Source organism: Balaenoptera physalus (genome assembly GCF_965194825.1).
Source record: "Balaenoptera physalus genome assembly, chromosome: 7".
Taxonomy (NCBI): domain Eukaryota; kingdom Metazoa; phylum Chordata; class Mammalia; order Artiodactyla; family Balaenopteridae; genus Balaenoptera; species Balaenoptera physalus.
The window spans coordinates 2,325,424-2,347,099 of NC_138886.1; the positions used below are offsets into that span (position 1 = coordinate 2,325,424).

Below are 21,676 nucleotides of genomic sequence, written 5' to 3' on the forward strand. Positions count from 1 at the left end.
ACAGCCTCTCTCATGTCGGTGACCCAGTGCCCTTTCCAGAGGGCCCAGAGCTATTTCTCCACAGCAGAGGAACAAACACAAACAGGGAGGGCGAGAGTGAACGTTTGTGTTTCTGGGTTCAGCCCCTGAGGAAGGAGTCGGGCTGGAACCTGGACCTGACCTCCCTCGTCCCAAGCCTCCCCCCAGGGACGGCTGTGGAATGAACACGTGCACACGCCCCATCCAGAGGTCCATGGCCAAACCACAGGGCCCGGGGAAGCAGCCCAGGCCATCTGGGAAGCCAGCTACCCTCCTCTCCTCCGCTGGCCCTACGGGGTCCACTCGGGGTTCCCCAGGCCCGTCTGTGAGCGGGGGGAGGGTGGGGGCTGCAGGCGTTCCTTTGCCAGAGGCTTGGGAAAGACAGAGGTCCCCGCCCCCCAGCTTGCGGTCTGGCGAGGGGGCCAAATGATCTCTACAAAGGTCATCCGCAACCCAAACGTCTTCCCACGGCCTTGACTTTATTGGCCTGACCTGTTCCGGCCCCGTCCGCAGTGGGGCTGAGTGGTGTGTGCGCCTCCGAGAGCAGCCTGGGCCCTGCAGGGACTGCCTGCTCCTCAGTCACCGCGTGGCTTCCTGCCTGTGTCGGCGGCAGCCTTGTCCTCCGTGTCCCCTGAGCGTCTGCCACCCCTGCTCCCCACGGGGCCGGGCTCGCTGGGGCACAGCCGTGCGGTGCAGCTTTGTGGGAGCTGCCCGGGCCCTGGGCTGGTCCGCATCCCGGCAGGGAGGCAGGGCTCCTCCTGATGCACGGAGGACAGTTCTGGAAGCCCCACGAAGGGAGCGGGGGACTCACCCCCTTTCAAGGGCCTGTGCGAGGCCCATCCCCAGGGGGCCGGAAGAATGGGAGACTCAGAGCTCAGTCCTAATCAAAGAGTAAGGACAGAGGCCACCCAGGCAGGAGGATTCTGCCAGGTTCTCACCCAGCAGCGTGCCTTCCTCTCCAGACCTAGAGAGCAAGGGGCTCTCGGGGAAACCAAGGCAGGAGAGGGAGCTTCTGCACAGGTGAGGGAGGGCGCTGATCTGATATCCTCCCACCCCTGCTTCTGGCACCGATTTCAGGGCCGGGAATTCTCAGGAGGCTTTCCCGTGTGAAGAACTCAGAGGTCAAGGCAGGAAGAGCTTGCTTTCTGGATCCACCCCCCACCCTTCCCGGGATCTGGGAAACAGACCATTCTGCTAACCTTGACCTCAGGGACCGTGCCAGTCTGGCACGCACACTCTATGCCTTCCCTACTGTGCCTGAGGCAGACAGTACTAATCAATCCCCACACTGTCCCCAGTTCCAGACACACCTTACAACTCTCCAAGGCTGCTCTGGGCGGCCTGCCAGTCAGGGATGGGAACCCAGGGTAAAGCTCTCTGCCTCCCTGCTTTGACACGGGCCTTATCGAGTGTTGCCTAAGCGCCTTCTCAGAAGCTCTCAAGGGCTACAGGCGTGGTCCCTGAGCCTAAGGGGTTACGGGTGGCTTTTTTAGGGTGTGGGTGGACTCGAGACCACCCTTTGGTCAGTGACCACAGAACGGGCCTTCTGGGTCCTCTTTCCACCCTCTCAGTTTGCATCTGTTTGGGGGGGATGGTTCGCAGGCCTCGACTGAGGGCAGGGGGAGCCCAAATTCTGGCCAGGGTCAGCGTCCTGGGGCCCAGGGTGGCAGGGGCCCCTGGGAGTGGACGGTGTGGGACGGGACGGCAGGTCGCTGGCCTCCAGATCGGCTGAGGCCCTGCGCCGGCCCCTCAGTAGATCCCCTTCATCCTCTTGTTGTTGGGATCGAAGGGAGACTTGAGGTAAGCCTGGGCCGGGTAGGTCACCCCCATCCTCTCCAGGGCGTACTCTCCACTCTTCACGAAGTCCAGTGAGACCTAGTAGCAGAAGAGGAGGGGCCTTGGTCACTCGTTACCCAGTGGGTGCTGGGCTCACGCTACCTGCCTCTTGGGACGGGGCCAGCCGTCTTGGCCTCACATCCCTCCTGCGGGCAAACCCATCGCTGTGCGGAGGGTCTTCCCTGAGCCGAGGAACTGCCCTGAGCAGGTAGATTCCGGGTCCCTGTGCCCCCGAGTTGGACTTGAGCACCTGGGGTCCAGCAGAGCCGAGGTCTGGCAGTCAGTGAGGTTTCTCCCGCGGGGCAGCACCCCTCCACCCTAGAACTGCAGGTCCCTGGGAACCGGAGCACGGCCTGGACACGCAGGGCAGTGGTGGGCAGAGGCGGAGTGGGCTGGCCCAGCGCGGGACCCTGTTCTCCTGGTGAAGAGAATACACCCAGGGCCAGGCCTCACGGAGGGGTTCTGCTCGGGTTGTTAAATGACCTCTCTCGGCAGCTCAGGGTTGGACGGAAAAAATACCCCAAACAGACGAGGCTTTTTACGTGACTGCAGTGTTGGAACGAAGCGGCTTCTAGACCAGGCTTCTGAGCCGTGGTGGGCACTGGCCGGGCTCAAAGCTCCACGCTGCCCCCACTGGGCCCAGAGGCAGGTGGCAGAGGCCACTGGTGCCTTCAGACGTCTGAAGGACTGGCTTGCCCAGAGCTAGGGCGTAGTCCTTACTAATAAACCCCCCGGAGGCCACCAATTCTGCCCCCACATCCAGAGCCTTTCCTTTCAAGGGCAGTTTTCCTATTTTACGAAGGAGTCTTGGTTATCTCGCTGCTGTGCTGGTAAATGTTTAACAACCAGCTCTCAAGGGAGGGGAAGGGGTTGGGGGTTGGGGGAGGCCTGATTGTGGCATTTGCCCATTTCCATGGTATAAACACACTGGACATCCCTGATGGCGGGGTTGGGAAGAGGTGCACACAGTCGGCTCTTACAAGCCAGCATGAGCCAGCCCTGGCCCTGCACTGGTCAAACCCGGGTACCCTGGGCCACCTGTCTGGGTAGTGTATAAGTGTTCCTTCCTCAGTCACATTAATTAGAAACCCAACCTGACCAAACAGAAGAAGCAAGAATTATTGTTCTTTGAAAGAAGAGGTGACTAGGCCTGCACCCACCCCTACCCTTGCGTGGGGCAAATGGACACAGAGCTTCAGCTGGGACCCAGGGCTCCATATCTGGGGTGTCAGAGAGTCCTTTGTCACCGCAAATCGTCATCACCAGCCCTGGCAACCCCTTCCTCACAACTGTGCTTATTAAGGCTCCACTCAGAGCAGAGATCTGTAGACAGCCCTATGAGGCGGGTGGGAATAATCTGTCCCCATTTTACCGATGAGGAAACCGAGGCTCAGAGGGACGCCCTTGTCCAAGGTTGCCAGGCCAGTCCAGGGCAGAGCGCCAAAGCTCCTGAGGCCGAGCCTGTGTCCTGAGCCTCCCAGCCCACTGCGGATGCAGCCTCCTCAGACAGCGCCGCAGCCTGGCCCCTTCCCCCCTGGGTCTGCCATCAGGCCTGGCCCGCCCCTGCACCTCTGCCAGGGCTGGTCTGACTCACTCCTCCTGCCCCCTCCATGCTGCTGCTTCCAAGTGCCTCCCCCAGCCTGGAGCCTCAGTGGGGGGAGGTGGGGGGCTGCAGCCCAGAGACTGTCGGGGCAGGGGAGGCCGCAAGGCCCAGCTGGCTGGGCATCCCTGCCCCCACGTCAGAGCCTCTCGGGGCCTCTTTCTCCACCGTCAGGAGGCTGGTGCACGACTCCAGGGAAGCAAGCAGGTGAAGCCATAAAGGTGCCACCGAGGACAATGAGCTCCCCCCACCACTCGCGTCACACGACCCAGCCAGCCCGGCATGAGCTTCACACCCCTCCCAGCGCTCAGACCCCTGGAGGCCCTCTAAGGGCCCTCGCTCTGCCCTCACTCCCCTGCCAGTATGGACGGCGGCATCCGTGCTCGGTGGGGGATTATTTGGGTTTACAAATGATTGTTTGGGCAAAATGTTTAGATTTTCTCCACCCAGAACAAGCTGCCCCTTCTGTCTCATTGCCAAGTTTCCCACATGTGCCTGCGCGCGTGTGTCTGTGTGCACGTGTGCCAGTACGTGTGCGCACATGCGGGTATACGCGTGTGTACATGGATGTGTGTGCACACAACCGTTTGCATGCACACGGGGTCTCCAGCTCCAGGGAGCAGAGGGGGTTAGCCCTGCCCAGAGCCTCTTCCTGACCAGGAGAAGCTTGGAGCTTCCAAAATCAGATTCTTCCGGAGAGAAAATATGGAAAGAGCTCCGGCTCTGCCCAGGGACACAGCCCCATCAGTCAGTCACCTCACTGTGCTCTGGTCCCCGCACGCCAGCACACTCGGGGTGGGGGGCAGGGGTGCTGGTGCGGAGCCTGAGAGGACCCGGGGCTTCCGGTGGCAGTGCTGGGGAGTGGGACTCACCGGCCCGCCGCTGGGGTCCCGGATGTAGCCGTAGGCCAGGGTCTTGTCGATGGTGAACCCAAAGTCGGCCCTCCGGACGTGGCCCACCACCTGGCCGTTTCTCCAGATGGCCTCCAGGCCGAACATGGGCACTTTCCTGGAAGAAGCAATAGATGGCTGCGACCCCAGAGCCCCCGGAGGGGAAACTCCTGCGCTTTGCCTGGTCGAGGAGAGAGGGGCTGCGCCCGCCAGACCACGGGCTCCACGCCGCAGGGCTGGTCTGCTATGAGCCCCCGTGCCCAGCGCCTGGCCCCCGGGGATGCCACGGCACAGGCTCTGAGCAAATAAATGAATGAACAGAAAACACCAGAACCAGGATCTGACTTCCGTGTCTCTAGGGACAGGCCCCACAGATTTGGAAGAGGCCCATCTTGAGATTTCTTTTCCATTTGACTTCTGATCAGTTTAAAACCGTCATACAACTTGTTTTACTCGGATGGGTCTCCTTTGTCTACAGTGTGCTGCATCAATTATTAAAAGTGCTTTTCTGTATCACACATAAGGTACGATGCTCGCTGTAAACGTTTTGAAAATTCAAAATAGAAAACGAAGAGAAGATTAAACTACAGTCACAGAAACGCCAGCACCGGATCGTCTGGTGCAGATCTTGGCAGACGTGCCCCTCCTGTGCACACGCCCGCGAGGACTGTGCGGGGCCCCGGGGAGGCAGCTAGCGCCGCGTGGCCCCGTGGGTCCCCGGGGCGGGTGCTGAGGACCATGCCCGGCGGCGAGAGGGGCACAGCTGGGCCTGGTTACGGTAACTGGAACTGGGTGAACCCTACACTGAGGAAAAGAGCCTGGACAGGGTCCGGGGTGCCGTCCAGTTCAGAGACCAGGAGGAAAAGGTCTGCGCCCCACGGGTCCAGCGGGTGAGGGTGGGACGGAAGGAGGCTTTGTAAGCACGTGCTTGTCTCCTTTGGTCTCATCCAGTCCTACTGGGGCGCCACGTCCATGGCCTCAGAGAGGCCACCTGCCTCGCCCAGGGCCCCAGAGCAAAAGCCGCAGGAATTCTCCGTGACTCCCCAGCCGGCGCCCGGGCCGGGTGTCGCCTCAGGCCTGGGACCGGCCAGACCACGGTGTTGGATTCTGCCGCCCGGCAGGGAACCCCCGAGCGGGGCGAGCCGGGCCGTGGCCGGTGCTGTCTGAAGTTACGGGCGCTTCCTGGAGGGCCAGGCGGCAGAAGGCCTCAGAGGATCCCTGCTCTGTCTGCACCCCAAACCAGAGCTGAGCTGCTCCCCGGGAGATGGACAAGGAATCAGGCGGAGAGGCGGCCTGATGGGAACCCAGGGAGAAGCCGTAGGACGAAGACAACCCCCAGCTCCGCTCTCTCTCCGCCCCCTTCCCCTGGGCACTCTCAACACCTGCTTTGAAGGCTCCAAATCTGGGAGAAGTGGCACCCTTGACGGCTGGCTGTCAGCTCCAAATCAACGAAGCCCAGAGACGCCCGCCGCCCTGGAGACGGTTGCTACTCAGACTCTGTGTCACACCATCTATGTCTTCCAGTGCCAGAACCCGGGACCCAGGGACAATGTGGGCTCAGCTCCGAGCACGTAAGGGCGACACGCTCAAAAGCCGCCCTGGGGGAGGTGGGGGAGAAGGGATCAGGCCCCTCCACAGGGCTCTCCTTCTACCTCTGCCACGTGCCCGGGCGAGAGCCACTCTGCCCCTTGGCCCCCATGGTCTCCATCTGTAAGTGGGGCTGGTGGCCCCAGCCTGGCCCTTCCCTCCACGGTCCCCCCTCCCGGGCTGTGGGGAGGCTCTAATGAGGACACAGTGGGACGTGGCAGCACGGTGACGGGCAGCCAGCTCGAGGCCCTCGGTCTGGAGCCTCCCACAGAGCTGGCTTGGGTTGGCAAGGCCTTTCACTCTTAAAATCTGTGTTTGAGGGGATTCCCTGGTGGTCCAGTGGTAAGGGCTCTGCGTGTTCACTGCTGAGAGCGTGGGTTCAATCCCTGGTTGGGGAACTAAGGCACTGCCAGCCGCATGGCGTGGCCAAAATAAAATAAAATCTGCGTCTGATGAGCGCTGCCCTCTTTACTCCCTGCTGACCAGCACCGGTCCCGGGCCTGGTTTGCACCCTGCCCGGCCCTGGCGGGATCTGAGTTTGCAGCGTTGGCTTCGGAGTCAGGCCTGGCATGGACCGAGCCTCCTCACCTGTAACGGGGCTGCGGTGGGAGTTCTGGGAGAGGGTGCCTGGCCCGTGGGGAGCGTCCCACCAGGCGGCTCGGGAGGAGGAACCCAGAAGCCTGCTTGTCTGCGGCAGTCACTTCCGGCAGCCCTGGCCCCAGGGGTACTCACTCGTCCACGGTGAAGCCCACCAGGCGCCGGCAGAGGCCCTTGGGCTGCTGCTTCTCCAGGGCCTCGCGCCCCAGGAAGGGGATGGCGGACTTGAGCTTGCAGGTGAAGGCCAAACCCGCTTCCAGGGGGCTGTCGTCAGGCCGCAGGTCGGCGTGCCAGTGCCGGTAGCCTGGGTGGGGAGACGACGGGGTCAGCGCCAGCAGAGGCAGACACACGCCCTTCGCAAGATGCACGTGGGCGCCTGCCCCAGCCTGCATGCCCACCCTAGAAACTCCGTGACCTGGGCTTCCTGGGGCGGAGGGCATCCTCGATCGTAGGAGGTCCCCTGGACGAGCCCCCCTCAGCACTGCAGCACCTGTGCCGTCAGGCTGGGGGCCCTGGGGAGGGGGCTGTGAAGGGGCAGCACTGAGGGCCCCTTCCCGCTCCGATGTTCTCCAGCTCTCTCCGGGAAACTTGGCGCTACATCCAAATCCAGGTCCGGCCCCCGCCCGCCCTTACCTGGGAGAGAACCCTTCCCCCCAAGAGTGCTGGTGTCAGAGATGCCAGCACCGTCCCCGGGCCTGCGTGGAGGACCCGGCTTGTGGGGGGTTTGGGGAGACGGCAGAGGTTGGGGGAAGGGGGAGCACAGTGGGGCTGGAAGGAGCACGGGGCCAGAGGTGGGGGTAACAGCCTCTCTGCCTCCAGTGAACGTGGCTCAGGCAGCCCACCGTGGTGTCCAGACCTTGCACACACCTTTCTCGATGCTCAGGGAGTCGATGGCCCGGTACCCGGCATTGACGAGGCCGTGCTTGGCCCCTGCTGCCATCACAGCCTGGTACACGGGCAGGCAGGACGGCCTCGGGATGTGCAGCTCCCAGCCCAGCTCCCCAACGAAGGACAGCCTCATGGCCCGGACCTGGGGGACAAGTCACAGCTCAGACGTGGGCCGGGGTCAGACGACTGAGGTCAAGGTCCAGCCACCACTTACTGGGGGACACTTCCTACCGTCACCATTACTAGCCGGCCCTGGGCCCGGCCACTGGCCTCGGAGCACTCTGGAAATCTTTTTTTTTAAAATAAATTTATTGATTGATTGATTTTTGGCTGCGTTGGGTCTTTGTTGCTGCGCGCAGGCTTCCTCTAGTTGCGGCGAGCGGGGGCTACTCTTAGTTGCGGTGCACAGGCTTCTCATTGCCGTGGCTTCTCTTGTTGCAGAGCACGGGCTCTAGGCGCGCGGGCTTCAGTAGTTGTGGCACGCAGGCTCAGTAGTTGTGGCTCGCGGGCTTCAGAGCACAGGCTCAGTAGCTGAGGCGCATGGGCTTAGTTGCTCCGTGGCGTGTGGGATCTTCCCGGACCAGGGCTCGAACCCGTGTCCCCTGCATTGACAGGCAGATTCCTAACCACTGCGTCACCAGGGAAGTCCCTGGAGATCTTTAAAAGGAAGGGGTGTCGTCGTTGGGGGTGGGAGAAAGTGGACATGTGGTTCCCAGGCCACAGCTCTTCTCCTAAGTGACTGTAGGAGTGCCCTTGGGCCTCTGTAACCAATGACTACAAACCTGGGGGCTTAAAACCACAGAAGTGCGCTCTCTCGCAGTTCTGGAGGCCCGAAGTCCAAAAGCAAGGTGTGGGCAGGGCCACGCTCCCTCTGGAGGCCCCAGGGGAGGGTCCCTCCTGCCTCTTCCGGCTCCTGGAGGCCCCAGGAGCTCCTGGCTGTGTCGTCCCGACCTCTGGCTCAGTCTCCTCTGTGTCTGTGTCTCCTCGTCTCCATCAGGACACTTGCCGTTGGGATGAGCCCCACCCTAAGCCAGGATGGTCTCATCCTGAGATCCTTTGCCTTAATCACAACTGCAGAGACCCTATTTCCAAGGTCCCACTCCCAGGTCCGGGGTGGGGACATGGACGTTTGTTTCGGGGGCCACCATTCAATCACTGCAGTGACTTGGGCAAGCCTCTTGGCCTCCCTTTGGCCTCGATTTCCTTGTCTATAAGTGGGGTCAGGGGCCTGGCTTTGTCTGTCTTAGGAAGCTCTGGTGTGGGTACATGAAGAAGAATGGTGAGTCAGCTGTATGGCTCGTGAGTTGGCGGTGGACGCACTTGGCGGGAGGCGTCGAGAGGGGAACAGCCGGGCGTCGGGCGAGTATTCTGATCGCCCCCTGGTCTGGTGGGCCTCAGTCAAGTGCTGGGATCTGAAGACAGACACAGGCTCTACTCCCCAGGCCTCGAGTCTTAGAAGGACTTAGCCAGAAGCCCAAGACAGCTTTACGGCTACCAGGCCCTGGGTGGGCACATGCCGGGGAGGAAGGACCCTGCTGGGAGGGACGGACCAGGCTGGAATCTTGAGCAGAGTTTGCTATCTCGGATGGGCCTGCCAGGCAAGTGGAAGCTGGAGCAGATTTGGAAGGGCGGGAACAGGAGAGAAAGGCCGGCTGGTGGGGCTGGAAGGGCCTTGTCATCCGGCTGCGGACATTTGACTGTGAAAGTCGAGGGTTGTGTCCCACAGGCCAGGAAAGGGACCATGGGCCCCCAAACCCCACGGACGTGACAGTGCTGTTTATGGAGTGTCCACGGGCAAAGCTCTTCATGTACGTTGCTTCATCAGACGCTTCTCACCCCACGCGGTGATGGGGACCGCTGTAAAAAATGTCCAGGGGATGATGCAGAAACAGGGGTTTCCTGCCTGGCCCGAGCACACACAGCGCTGACGTGGGGACAGCTGGTCTCTGGGCACGTGTGTCCCTCCCCACTGTGTACCGGGCCAGCAGCCACATGGAGGCCACAACCAGGATGGGGGGATGCCTGGCCCGGTAGCCTGACTTTTCCTGCACGGCTGGTTTGGTGGCACGTCACTTACACACCCAGCACCTGGCGGCGGCTTCCGGCCTTCGGGCAAATCCTTGAACCCTCAGCGTCCCCATGTGCAAGGCCCAAGCATGGGACTGTCCAGCTCACAAAAGGGCCAGGGAGAGTGCAGCAAGTCACAGAGCTCACGGAGACGGAGGACCTGATCCCATTACTGTTCTGAGCCCAAAGGGCTGCCCAGTGCAGCTCCTGCCAGGATAATATCTGAGCGGAAGGAGAGCGGGGGGCCACTCTGCCGACCACGGAACCAGCGCCTTATAAATCTGACACTTCAATCACGCTGCCGCCGAGGGGCTGGATTCAGGAAGCTTTTGAAACAGCACAAATTTGCTCTGAGTTGCCATTTGCCCGGGCCTCTCAAAAAACTCAGAATTGACACAGAAAATGTACTGTTGACATTTCCCTGCTCCCCTGCCTTGTCAACGGGCTTCTAATTTTAGACAGCCCACGGAGGAGCTCAGGGCTCAATGCCAATCTCATTTTGAACAGGAAAAAATCATTTTTAAAGCTCACCCATTCACGGCCCCAGGATCGCCGGTCTTATCAGACATACAGCCCCCCAGTTAAGTCAGGCACTTGAATGAATTCACGGGTGGGATGGAGCTACCCCCAGCCCCCTCCCCAGCTCCCAGGAGCCCGGCGAGGCCAGGAGGCTGGTTGGTCTCCATCATACCCCAGCACGCAGACGGGCTGAATTAATACTTCCTGAGTGAAGGGGGAAAACAGGTGCAGGTGGAGAGACCTCTGCTTTCTGGCAAAGTGAGGGGAAGGGTTTGGGGATTCCTAGGTGACTTTCTAAGTTGCCAGCATCACTGGTTCTTGAGACATCTCGTGTTTTTTTTCTCCACTGAAACAAGTGGAGTTGGGGGAGGTCTCATTTCTTCTGAGAGAGGACACGTACTGAAGGGAAAGGCCGAAAATGAGGACGTCTGGAACATGGGCTCAGGGTCAGCCAGACCCACAGGCTGGCCTCTCCCAGCCTCAGTGTCCCCATCTGATAAATGGGGTGAGCATCAAGTTCATGGGAAGCTGGTGCCTGGCTGACTGTTGATCTGACAGTCAACGTGGGCTTGGATGGACTTTAGAAAGCAAGCCCCAAACTGAGGCAAACTCCCCTTCAAAACAACCCCACACTGCTCTGGGAACCATGGGCAGTGGATGGGGCCACAGAATTGTGGAAGGTCATCAGGAAGGGCCTTAAACCAGGTTTTGGTTTAAACCCTTTTCAGACCCCAACGACTCCCCCGATACTGTTAGAACCAACAAACCAAGTCACCAAGGTTGCAGGATATAAAATCAACATGCAAAACCGGCTGCATTTCTATACCCTAACAATGGACAATCTGAGCAAGGAATTAGAAAAATATGTTTACAATCACATCAAAAAAACTAAAATCCCAAGGAAGAAACCTAACCACGGTGGTGAAAGACTTGCACACTGAGAACTATAAAATATTGCCTAAAGAAATGAAAGTTCTTTCATTACACAAATAAGTGGAAAGACATCTCATGTCCTCAAGATATCAATGCTACCCAAACGATCTACAGATTCAATACAATCTCTATCAAAACCCCAGTGGCATTTTTTTGCAGAAATAGAAAAATTCACCCTAACAGTCATATGGGTGACCTCGAATAGTCAAACAATCTTGGAAAAGAACAAGGCTGAAGGACTCACTTCCTGATTTCAAAAGTTATTACAAAGCTACCACATCAAAACAGCATGGTATGGCATAGATCAGACAAACAAATCAACGGAATAGAAAAGACAGCCCAGAAATAAACCCTCATGTAAATGCCCAGTGACCTTTAACAAGGGATCCAAGACTGTTCCGTGGGGAAAGGACAGTCTCTTCAACAAATAGTGATGGAAAAACTGAACCTTATCTTACACCATATATAAACAATAACTCAAACTGGATTAAAGATCTAAATGTGAGACCTCAGACTGTAAAACCCCTAGAACAAAACATAGAGGAAAACTTTGTGACACTGGACTTGGCAGTGATTTCTCGAATATGACACCAAAAGCACAGGCAACAAAAAGCAAAAATAATTAAATGGGACTCCAGCAAATGTAAAAATTTCTGTGCATCAAAGGACACAACCAACAGTGAGAAGGCAACCTACAGAATGGGAGAAAACATTTACAAATCATGTATCCGATAAAGGGTTAATATCCAGACTATATAAAGAACTCCTACAACTCAACAAAAACAAAACAACCTGATTAAGAAATGCATTAAGAACTTGAATAGACATTTCACCAAAGATGATATACAAATGGCCAACAAGCATATGAAAAGATGGGCAATATCACTAAACATTAGAGAAATGAAAACCACAATGAAATATGATCTCAAACCCATTAGCATGGCTCCTATTTAAAAGAAAACACAGAAAATAATCAGTGTTGGCGAGAATGTGAAGGAATTAGAACACTTGGGCACAGTTGGGGGGAATGTAAAATGGTGTAACTGTTAGGAAAAACAGTATGGTGATTCCTCAAAAAATTAAAAATAGAACTACCATATGTCCAGCAATCCCACTTCTGGGTACATATGCAAAAGAACTGAAGGGTAGAGAAGGAGCTGGTCTGGTCATGTGCGTCCCGGGCCACAAGCATCCTGTTATCGGCAGACAAACTTAGCTCTGGAAATAAACGCTGGAACAGGACCTTGTGTGAGGCCCTGCTGGGAGCAATGCCCTTTTCTGCTTGGCCCAGCTGGGGTGACCACTCAGGAATCAACAGGGCTTGGCCAGTGCCCATCTTTGCAGTGGCCAGTGTGCTTCTGGCCGGCTGGCCCGCAGAGGAAGAAATTGCTTCTAAAGCCATTGCTTCTAAAGCCAGCAAGAGCCACCTGCCAGCTGGGCCCCCTGGGAGGCTCAGACTCCTGGGCTGTGGAACGGAGACCCTAGAGGACCCCTGAGTGAGAAGAGACCCTGCTGGGGTGGGGAGGCAGACCCGCCAAGCCCCAAACACCTGGGTGAACGTCATTACTTCTATGCAGTGCTTCTCCATTCCAAATTGGCTCAAGGACCCTCTCCTTTTGGAAGGTTCTGGGTTTCAGACCCTTCCACCAGGACATGTGGGGCCCTGTAGAAAGTTCTGCGGGATGCTACGGGTCCCCAAGGGTGAGAGGATTCTCCCCTCTGCCCATCACCTGTTTCATTCAGGCCACTAGAGTGGCAACTGAGATGGTCAGCAGGGCGTGGCGTGGGAGAGTTTTCCCATCCTGAGGCCAAGAAGTGTCCCCATCAGCCTGGGCTGCAGCAGGCTTAAGGCTTATCTGCCCCGTAAGGACAAGGTTGGAATCCGGAACACGAGTCATGAGGTGCCTCTGAGCCCGAACCCGGGGCTCTGCACTCAGTGCGTGGTCAGTAATGTCTGTGGTCCCACACGGGGTCACCTGCCCCAGACACAGATGGCAAGCCCAGCAAGATGAAGCTTCTAGCTACCCATTCCACGAACACCTGTGCTCACACATCCCGTGGGGCCCTGGCACGGCCCCAGGCTCTGGACCCTCCGTAATGCTCAGGATGCTGCCTGGTCCTCCCGGCACTCACACCTGACGCAGGGCAGGTGAGGGCCAGCCACCCACCACAGCGGGCACCACAGTGGCTGAGAGCGTGGGCTTGGGTGCCACATACCTACTAGGTTTAAATATGAGTCACAAATGCTGCATCCCTGGCGACTGAATCCTTCTGAGTCTGCTTCTGCAAATCCTGGCTGATAATAGAGCCCGCAGGGCCCATGGGAGCAGTCAACCAAACTGTCACTATAGAGCCCCAGGCAGGAGGCTGGCTACTCGGAGAGGTGGGTGCCGCTGGCATGCCCATTTTACAGATAAGGAAACTGGGGCTCAGGGAGGTCAAGCCACTTGCCCAAGGCCCAGTGATGTCCTAGAAAATGTTCAACAATCAACTCTTGCGGGGCAGGGGGTTGTTCTGTAGCATTTACCACTTTCTGTGGTATAGATACTCCTACTACAGCTGATTTCAAGCTACCAATGGTTTAACCAGCCCTTGCTAATTTTCCTACAGATTTAACCCTCAGCTCTCACGAGCTGGTATGAGCACTTCCCAAGATGCTTGGAGGGCTCACAGCTAGTAAGTCAGAGCAAGGAGTCAACACCATGAGATCCTCCCTCCCTGCCCTAGACTGAATCACTGGAATATTTCTGGGGGGAGGGAATGTGTTCAGGTTTCAGTCAAATGGATTTGGGGGCTTGGTTCCACGTTTGGTGCATCAGTGAACTTCCTGCCAACTCTCCGTGGGGAGGACTGAAATCCGGGTAGTGCTAGGTGCCCACCCCAGTTTGGATCAAAGGTCACATGAGTGCCCCAGGCAGGAGAGCCCATGTCACTCCTGTGGGATGTTTGGCCACGGGCAACATCAGAACAAGCCTGGAGTAGCCTCTCTGGGCAGACACCGCAGGAAGGCTTGAGCAGATGTGCCCACAGACACGGGCCCAAGCGCTCTCAAATCACATTAGCTCGTGGTGATTTTACCTGTTTCCAGGGAGTTTGGGTGTGTACCAGCACCCCCGACTCACCGGGCACATCGTCCAAACTCAGTCACCCCTCAAGTAAGTGAGGATCTCGGGGGCTCCCGAGGCAGGGTATCGGCAGGGGCCTGGAGCCCTGAATCCACAGGAGAGGGAAGAAGCCAGTTGGCAGTAGGTTTAAAGGATCTTCATTTTTCAGATCCTCTGGACATCCCAAGACACCCTTGATTCCAAAACCATCCTGCAGTGGGGGTGCGCAATCTCTCCTAGGGTCTGGTCCAGAGGGCTAGTTTACAGTGGTGCTGCTAGTTCTGGTGAAGGTGGTCTGGTGACTGTGGAGGTGAAGGTAATGGTGGTAGTAAAGATGGTGGTGATGGTAGTGGTTGGTGAGGATGATGTTCGTGGTAGCAAGGTTGATGGCAGTGATGGTGGCGGTGGTGGTGGTGGTGATGGTGATGGTGATGGTGATGGTGGTGGTGATGGTGGTGATAGTGGTGATGGTGGTGGTGGAAGCGGTGGTGGTGGCAGTGATGATGGTGGTGATGGTGGTGATAGTGGTGATGGTGGTGGGGATGGTGATGGTTGTGGTGATGGTGACGGTGGTGATGGTGGTGGTGGTGGTGATGGTTGTGGTGATGGTGGTGATAGCGGTGATGGTGGTGGTGACGGTGGTGATGGTGATGGTGACAGTGGTGATGGTGGTGATGGTGGTGATGGTGGTGATGGTGGTGGTGGAAGCAGTGGTGGTGGTGATGGTGATGGTTGTGGTGGTGGTGACGGTGGTGATGGTGGTGATGGTGGTGATGGTGATAATGATGGTGGTGGTGATGGCAGTGATGATGGTGATAGCGGTGATGGTGGTGGTGATGGTGATGGTTGTGGTGATGGTGACAGTGGTGGTGGTGATAGTGGTGGTGGCGATGGTGGTGGTGGTGGTGATGGTGGTGGTGATGGTGGTGGTAGTGATGGTGGTGGTGATGGTGATGGTTGTGATGGTAGTGGTGGTGGTGATGGTGATGGTGGTGATGGTGATAATGATGGTGGTGGTGATGGTGGTGGTGGTGATGGTGGTGGTAGTGATGGTGGTGGCGATGGTGGTGGTGGTGACGGTGATGGGGGGGATGGTGATTGGAAACCAATTTTCAAAGATTCAGAATAAATAAAAGGTGTGATGTTCAAACCACACTTCACAAACTTGGCCGTCTCAGAGGATCAAAAAAAGAGCTGCAGATTCCAAGCAGGTGGTAAACACTACGGACCACCCCCAGAAAGACCCCGTCTGCACCTACAGACAACGGCAGGGGCTGCACGATCAGAACACCCTTGCAGAGAAAGGACGGGGTTCTGCCCTGGAGGAGCTTCTAGAATCTCCGAAGCACACTCCCGGGAGCCCCTCTAAGCCACCCAACCTCATTCCAGCCACACCTTGTCCTTACACTTTCATGGCAAGAAGCTGTCACTGCCCCCCACGGGACACCCCTGAATAGTGGCCTTGGCCACCATGTCTCTCAGCTACACACCACCCCCGGCTCTCTAGGACAGAAGTGAATTTGCACAAGTTGTGCAAAGCGACTTTTTAGGCGACGGCTAAAACCCAGTTGGCAAACACAGGCTCTGTGAAGGTATGGGCATCCTGCCTCTGTCTGTACAACGCGTGGGGGTGGGAGAGTGTTCCATCCCAGACTAATTGAATCTGAATGGTGCCACAGCAAGGACACACACAGTCAGGAAAAGAAATTCAATTTCCTTTTGACCTGCAATTAATTTTCAGAAAAAAATCGCTTTATCACCTTGCCTAAAGATGAGCTTCTAGCCCAGCACCTGCTGCTTTCCAGAAGGGGCCCCCGTCCTTGGCTGAGTCAGGGAGACACCGCGTCTCCCCTGGGAAGCAGGCCAGGAGCAGGCTTTCACTGGGAACCTCGCTGGCCTTGAGGACATCCGGTCAGCTGGCTGCCAAGGGGACAACTCCCGCCCCCTGTTCTTCCTCTAGGAATGCAAGGATCTTGCAAGCCTGGGGCTGGTCCAGGCATCGCAGAATTACTGCAAAACAACGGCCCTGCTCCGCTGAGGATACTGCTCGGCTGGTGGCACCGCTCAGCCACGGTCGCCCACCCACGCGTTTGCCGTGAGTGTGGGTCGCTGTGGGCAGCGGCGGGGTCCTGCTCACCCACCCTCGGGAAGGATCTGTGGTTCTGGGCTCTGACCCTCATCATTCCGCGTATCCCTCGTGACCCGGAGGCCTTGCCGATGACTCAGACACACATATCCCTCTCCTGCATCTGGTTGGCTGGCATCCAATTATCTCCCATAAAGGCTTGGCCCCGAGCTCCGGGCGCAGCATCGCAACGTTGATGGAACTGGTGTCAACACATGCTGATATTATTTAGGAGAATATGAAATTCCCCCTGGATCCGGAGAGCATGCAGGATATCTGGACAGACTTACAGGACGGCGCAGAAACGATTTTGGTCATTGTCTAAACTTTGTGCTACAGATGGGGAAACTGAGACCCAGAGAGGTGGTCCCACAGAGGCCGGGGCAGGACCAGAAGCCAGGCCTGCTGGCCCCCAGCTCTGCTGGGCACTGAGGTGACGGTGCTCCCGGACCCCCGGATCCTGGGCTGACCCGTTTCCCACCTCCCTGCCTGCCTGTGAGGCCACCTCGGGTGGGGGCCAGGGCAGTGGCCAGCCCCAGCTCCCATGGCCCAAGTCCTGCTGGCAGCTGACTTCCCCATCCCTCTCGCTGGCCAGTGGATGGGAAGGCCTTTGTGCCCCTGGCTTGGACCGTCCGGGAACTTGTGGCTTGGGTCACTGTGAGGTCAGCAAAAACCGTTAACATTGACACAAAGGAGCCAGAGCCTAGCCTTTGGGGCCCTCGGGAGAAGGCGCGGTCGTCAAGGCAGGACTGGATTCCTCCTGCAAACGTCTTCCTGGGACCCTCTTCACTCCCATGTCAGCTGCTGAGCAGTGGCGGCTTTTCTCACCACCCAGGCCCTCGTTCCAACGCAGGCTGGGCTAGGGCTGCAGTGTCCTTCCCGTCCCCCAACCTCAGCTAGGCTGTGGGCCTGCGGAGGGCCAGGCCTGTGTCTTCCATCCCAGAGCCCTGATCTGGCAGGCTCCTGGCCAACATGTCCAGAATGAATTCTAGGGAGCGTGTTGGGGAGCTCAGCATTGGGATAGAACCTTCCGTTTAGAAGGGATGCTAGAACTCAGCTGGGCATCGAAACTGGCCGAATATGAGCCCATGGGCCACATCCCTCAGGTCGCGACCGGCCTTGGAAAGCTCTGTGCTTCTCCCCGACCCTGCCCCAAAGGCCTAGGAGACAGAAAATACCAAATGACTGCTGAACGGCCAGGAAGGCTGGGACCATGTCCCTGGCACGCCTCTGTCTCTGGGTTTTGGTTCTGAGGAACGTGTCATAGGTCAATAATCAGAGTCATAAAAGGCCCACCATCGAGGGAAGCCCATCACAGGGCTATTCCAAGGGGAAAGAACAGCCCAAGCAAATGTGCTGCTTACGGAGAGGGTGACACGACGTTCATAGTGGTTCTCAGACAGTATTTCAAGGAACAGGAAAACTCTCACAACAACTTGGTAAGAGAATAAAGCCGAATGTGCAAGCTATGTAAATAGGATGATCTTGCTTCTGCTTTAAATTTTACAGGCAGAGATTAGGGAAAGAAGATGGAAGGAAATACACTGTCAACCTTGGCTTTCTCTCTGGTGGAATGAGAGGGGTTTTTGTTTGTTCTAATTTTACTAATATTCCCTATTTATAGTGAAACAACCCATCAACCCTTCAGCCAGACTCTGTGGCAGGTGAGAAAGGGAAGTCTCAGAGAGGTCAAGGGTCACGCCCAAAGGGGTCATGTCAGTGGTAAGGTCAGCACCCAGGCCCTGCACACTGTGTACTGTGATTGGAAACAGAGAAATGAGCAATAAGGTGCCTTTGACTAAACCAGTAAGCCAGTTCCAGAGGAGGCGGTGGAGAGAAGCAGCCTGTGTATGTCCTGCACCCCATGTCTCCCACCCCGTGGCCCCCGACCTGAACCTGTTACCCCACGCAGGAGTTCATCCTGGAGTCTGGCCTCTGCTTCCACCGGCCAGAGCCCTGGCCCAGCCCGGCTCCTGGAGGCCAAGGTGCAGCCAGACGGCCGTGGGCCAGGCCTGGGGCGGCAGCCAGGGCCGGGAAGGGCCAGCCCCCATTGCAGCCCACTGTCCAAGGCTAAGGCCCAGGTGCCTCGCTGGAGCGACCCTTGGCTGGCAGGGGAAGCGTTCGCACCTGGTCTTCTCCCACACAAACCTCGGAACCACACACAGGCTGAGCCAACGCCAAGCTCCCAGCTCCCCCTCCCACTTCCCAAGTCAGAACCCCGCCCCAGACGGGGCTGGGCGCTGCACGGACCCCACGGGGACCGAGAGGGCCAGAGCTGCAGTCGGGGCAGGCCAGATGCCACTGTGGCCTGGGGTGGAGCTGTGCCATTCTCTCAAAACGCACGCCCTCTCTGGTCCCGGCAGGCAGCTTTGTACCAAGCAGGCAGGAAGCAAGCTAGACAGAGACATCCCCAGTTTCCTGCCCCCCAGCACAGCCTCCAGAGAGGGAAGGCAGACCAGAGCCGGGCCAGCGCTCCTCGGCTCTGCAGAGCTGCTTTTATCTGGTTTCTCCTGGCAGCCTCCTTTCTGATGTCATTGAAACATTGTTTACTTGCTAACGGGACCCAGATTCCTCCGACCTCCAGCCCCTCTGCAGGCCAGGATCACAAACATCCCTTAGCACTTTCCCCCCAAAACCCCCCAGATGAACATGAAGGAAGTAGAAGAGGGGGAAGTGCCCCCGAATCCGGCTGTCTGTCCACCCACCCCCTCCTTAAGGCCACCTCCGTGTTTCTGACACATATTCATGCGCTTTTTAGGTTTCATTAGCTGGGGGGCCCTGGGCAGTCCATCCAGCTTCTCTGAGCTCAATTCAGGGAAACATCCGTCCTGCGGGTAACATTTCCTACATCGGGAGCTGCTGTAGGACCTCGTTCAACGCACCTGGCTGTGACTGCACACCTGCCTACAGGGCAATCGCAGAGCAGCACCTCTCCCCTGCCCCACCCCCCTTCCCCTGCCATGGCAGTTCTGCCTCTGGGGACGCGTGGTCACGTCTGGACACATTTTCGGTTGTCACGTCTGGGGGTGCTCCTGGCGTCAAGTGGGTGAAGGCCAGGGACACTGCTCCACACACTGCAATGCCCGGGCTGCGCCCCCTGCCCCGCCAGAGTATCTGTGCCAAAATGTCATCGATTGTGCTGAGGCTGAGAAGCCCATGCTAGAACCTTCCACGCTGTCGTGAGTATTAAGTGGGACAGTACTCGTGAGTCACGTGCTTTGAACAGCGCCTGGTGCCCTCGGCCGACAGCGGCCGAGGTTACTTTGACCGCCTGCTCCTTACCTTGCCCTCGGGAAGTCAGGGTGGAGATCATGATGTTCATTTTCCAGAAAGGACACCACGGCCCAGGAGTAGGGCCTGACCAGAGCTGGACCCGGGACCCCGGCCCCAGGGTCTCTGAGGACATTGAGTCCGCTGCAGCCCTGATACTGTCCACAGTGTCAGAAGCTTCCGGTCCTGGGACCCGACCTTCTGGAGCTGGGGGACGGGCAGGGCGTGCTCCCCGGGGCCTGGCGGTGCACCCCGAGAGCCCCTACCCTCTCCTGCAACGCGGGGGGCTGGGAAGGGGGAACGCTCCAGAGGACCGGCCGCCTCCTCAGGACATGCAGACCTCTGGAGCAGCGTAATTGCTTGGCTGTCCCCAGCGCTGTCATCTCCAAGGAGGCGCAGGAGATGCCCTGATCTGGGAGGGCGTGCCCTTGCCTCTGAGGAGGGGACACTGGGGGCGGCTTCACAGGTGGCAAGTCCTTGGCAGAAGCTTGGGACTGCGCCCCTCAGCATGCGCCAGACACTGGGTGGGACACAGGTGATACCCGACTTTGACCCCCGTTCCTCGTCTGAGGCCCTAACAGCCTGTGGGCAGGACATGTGGTCCCCACTTCACAGTAGGGAACCAGGGTCCAGGGAGGTTCCACAGACGTGCCCAAGGGCACACGACCCCAAGCCCCGGGTTTGTTCCCTTGCAGCTGCTGCCCCCTACGGCCCAGGGGACAGCGGCCAGGTGGTACCTACCAGGTGCCCGGCGGCTCTCACCAGCTTGTGAGTGAAGAGCGGGAAGGCCTCATTGCTCAGGTCTGCATCGAGCACGTCCTGGAGAATGGCCCGGCTGTGAGTGAGAACAAGGTCAGTCGGTCAGTCGGTCAACAAACACCTGCCCAGCCCTCCTGGGTGCGTGGCCCGGGCTGGAGAGCCTCTGGGGACACAGCAGTGAGCAGGACGAGGCCCTGTCCTCATGGGGCAGACCGCCAACAAACATGCTATTAATAAAACACACCAAGAGGGAGACGCACCCAAAATCCAGTCAGATAAGAAAGGCACCTTAGGGCTTCCCTGGTGGCGCAGTGGTTGAGAATCTGCCTGCCAATGCAGGGGATGCGGGTTCGAGCCCTGGTCTGGGAAGATCCCACATGCCGCGGAGCGGCTGGGCCTGTGAGCCACAACTACTGAGCCTGCGCGTCTGGAGCCTGTGCTCCGCAACAAGAGAGGCCACGATAGTGAGAGGCCCGCGCACCGCGATGAAGAGTGGCCCCCGCTTGCCGCAACTAGAGAAAGCCCTCGCACAGAAACGAAGACCCAACACAGCCAAAAAATAAATAAATAAATAAATAAATAAAAGAAAAGCACCTTCATCAGGAACAGTGACAGGAACAGCCAAGCCCGGGGCAGAGACAGGACTCAGAGATGAGCGCTCACAAGCTCTCCTTTCTCAGATGGGGGAACCAAGGCCTGGGACAGTTATCTAACCAGCTAACGCCCCTCATGCCACAGGCCCCCGAGGGCAGGGGCCGCCCTCCTCACCTCCCCTGCCCTGCCGGGCCCGGCAGTCTGGCTCTCATGCGGCATGGGTTACCTGAGACCTCTCGGTGTCCATGGAAACCTTCACTTCCTGGGCACCGTGCCCCTTGCTTCCCTCCAGGACTTAGTTGACTCTTGCTCCCCTGCATGTTTCCAGCGGGTGCCCCGGCCCCAGTTTAAACTTTTGTTATTCTTCAGGTCTTGGGGCATCTGTCACCTCCTACAAGAAGCCCTCCCTGATTCCCTGAGTCTGGGTCAGGTTCCTGCGCCCCCACCCCACACTGCCCCCGGTCTGAGCTCACAGCCCTGATACATCTCCTGCCAGGGTACCTCTCACACTGGTTGTATTGACACTTGCCCCCACTGAACCAGGAGCTCCATGCCAACAGGGCCCCTATGCCTGGCACAGAGAGGGTAACCAGTAAATAGGACTGATTGACAATGGGCTGGCTTTGCACTGCAGGGCCAGCTCCCCACTGGCAGGAGACAGCCCCACCATTTCTGCCTCGCAGGGGTCCCAGCCAGTGCCCAGAAACGCTTCTGACACTAATCCCCAGCCCCACGGTGCCGGAAGCTGCTCGCCCACGCTGGCCCGAGGTGCCCAGTGTGCTGCAGTGTGTCAAGATCCTTATGTAACACCCCGGCACCCACGTGGTGCCAGCCCCCGGAGAACCCACACCCAGTCCTTAAGAAGCCCGTCCTCTCTGCGTCCCTGGGC

At 58.1% G+C, this 21,676-nt stretch overlaps 1 protein-coding gene across 1 annotated transcript in view; it reads right to left on the reverse strand.

Annotated features, from left to right (window-relative positions):
* Positions 1-478: 478 nt before the first annotated feature.
* SARDH (sarcosine dehydrogenase) overlaps positions 479-21,676 on the reverse strand; it is a 63,289-nt gene continuing 42,091 nt past the window's right edge. Inside the window, exons 17-21 of the mRNA XM_082470346.1 lie at positions 20,176-20,269; positions 7,396-7,558; positions 6,664-6,832; positions 4,327-4,462; positions 479-1,893 (exon numbers count right to left, since the gene is read on the reverse strand). Coding sequence (XP_082326472.1) covers positions 1,768-1,893; positions 4,327-4,462; positions 6,664-6,832; positions 7,396-7,558; positions 20,176-20,269 — 688 coding nt within the window. The 3' untranslated portion in view covers positions 479-1,767. The remainder of the gene's footprint in view (positions 1,894-4,326; positions 4,463-6,663; positions 6,833-7,395; positions 7,559-20,175; positions 20,270-21,676) is intronic.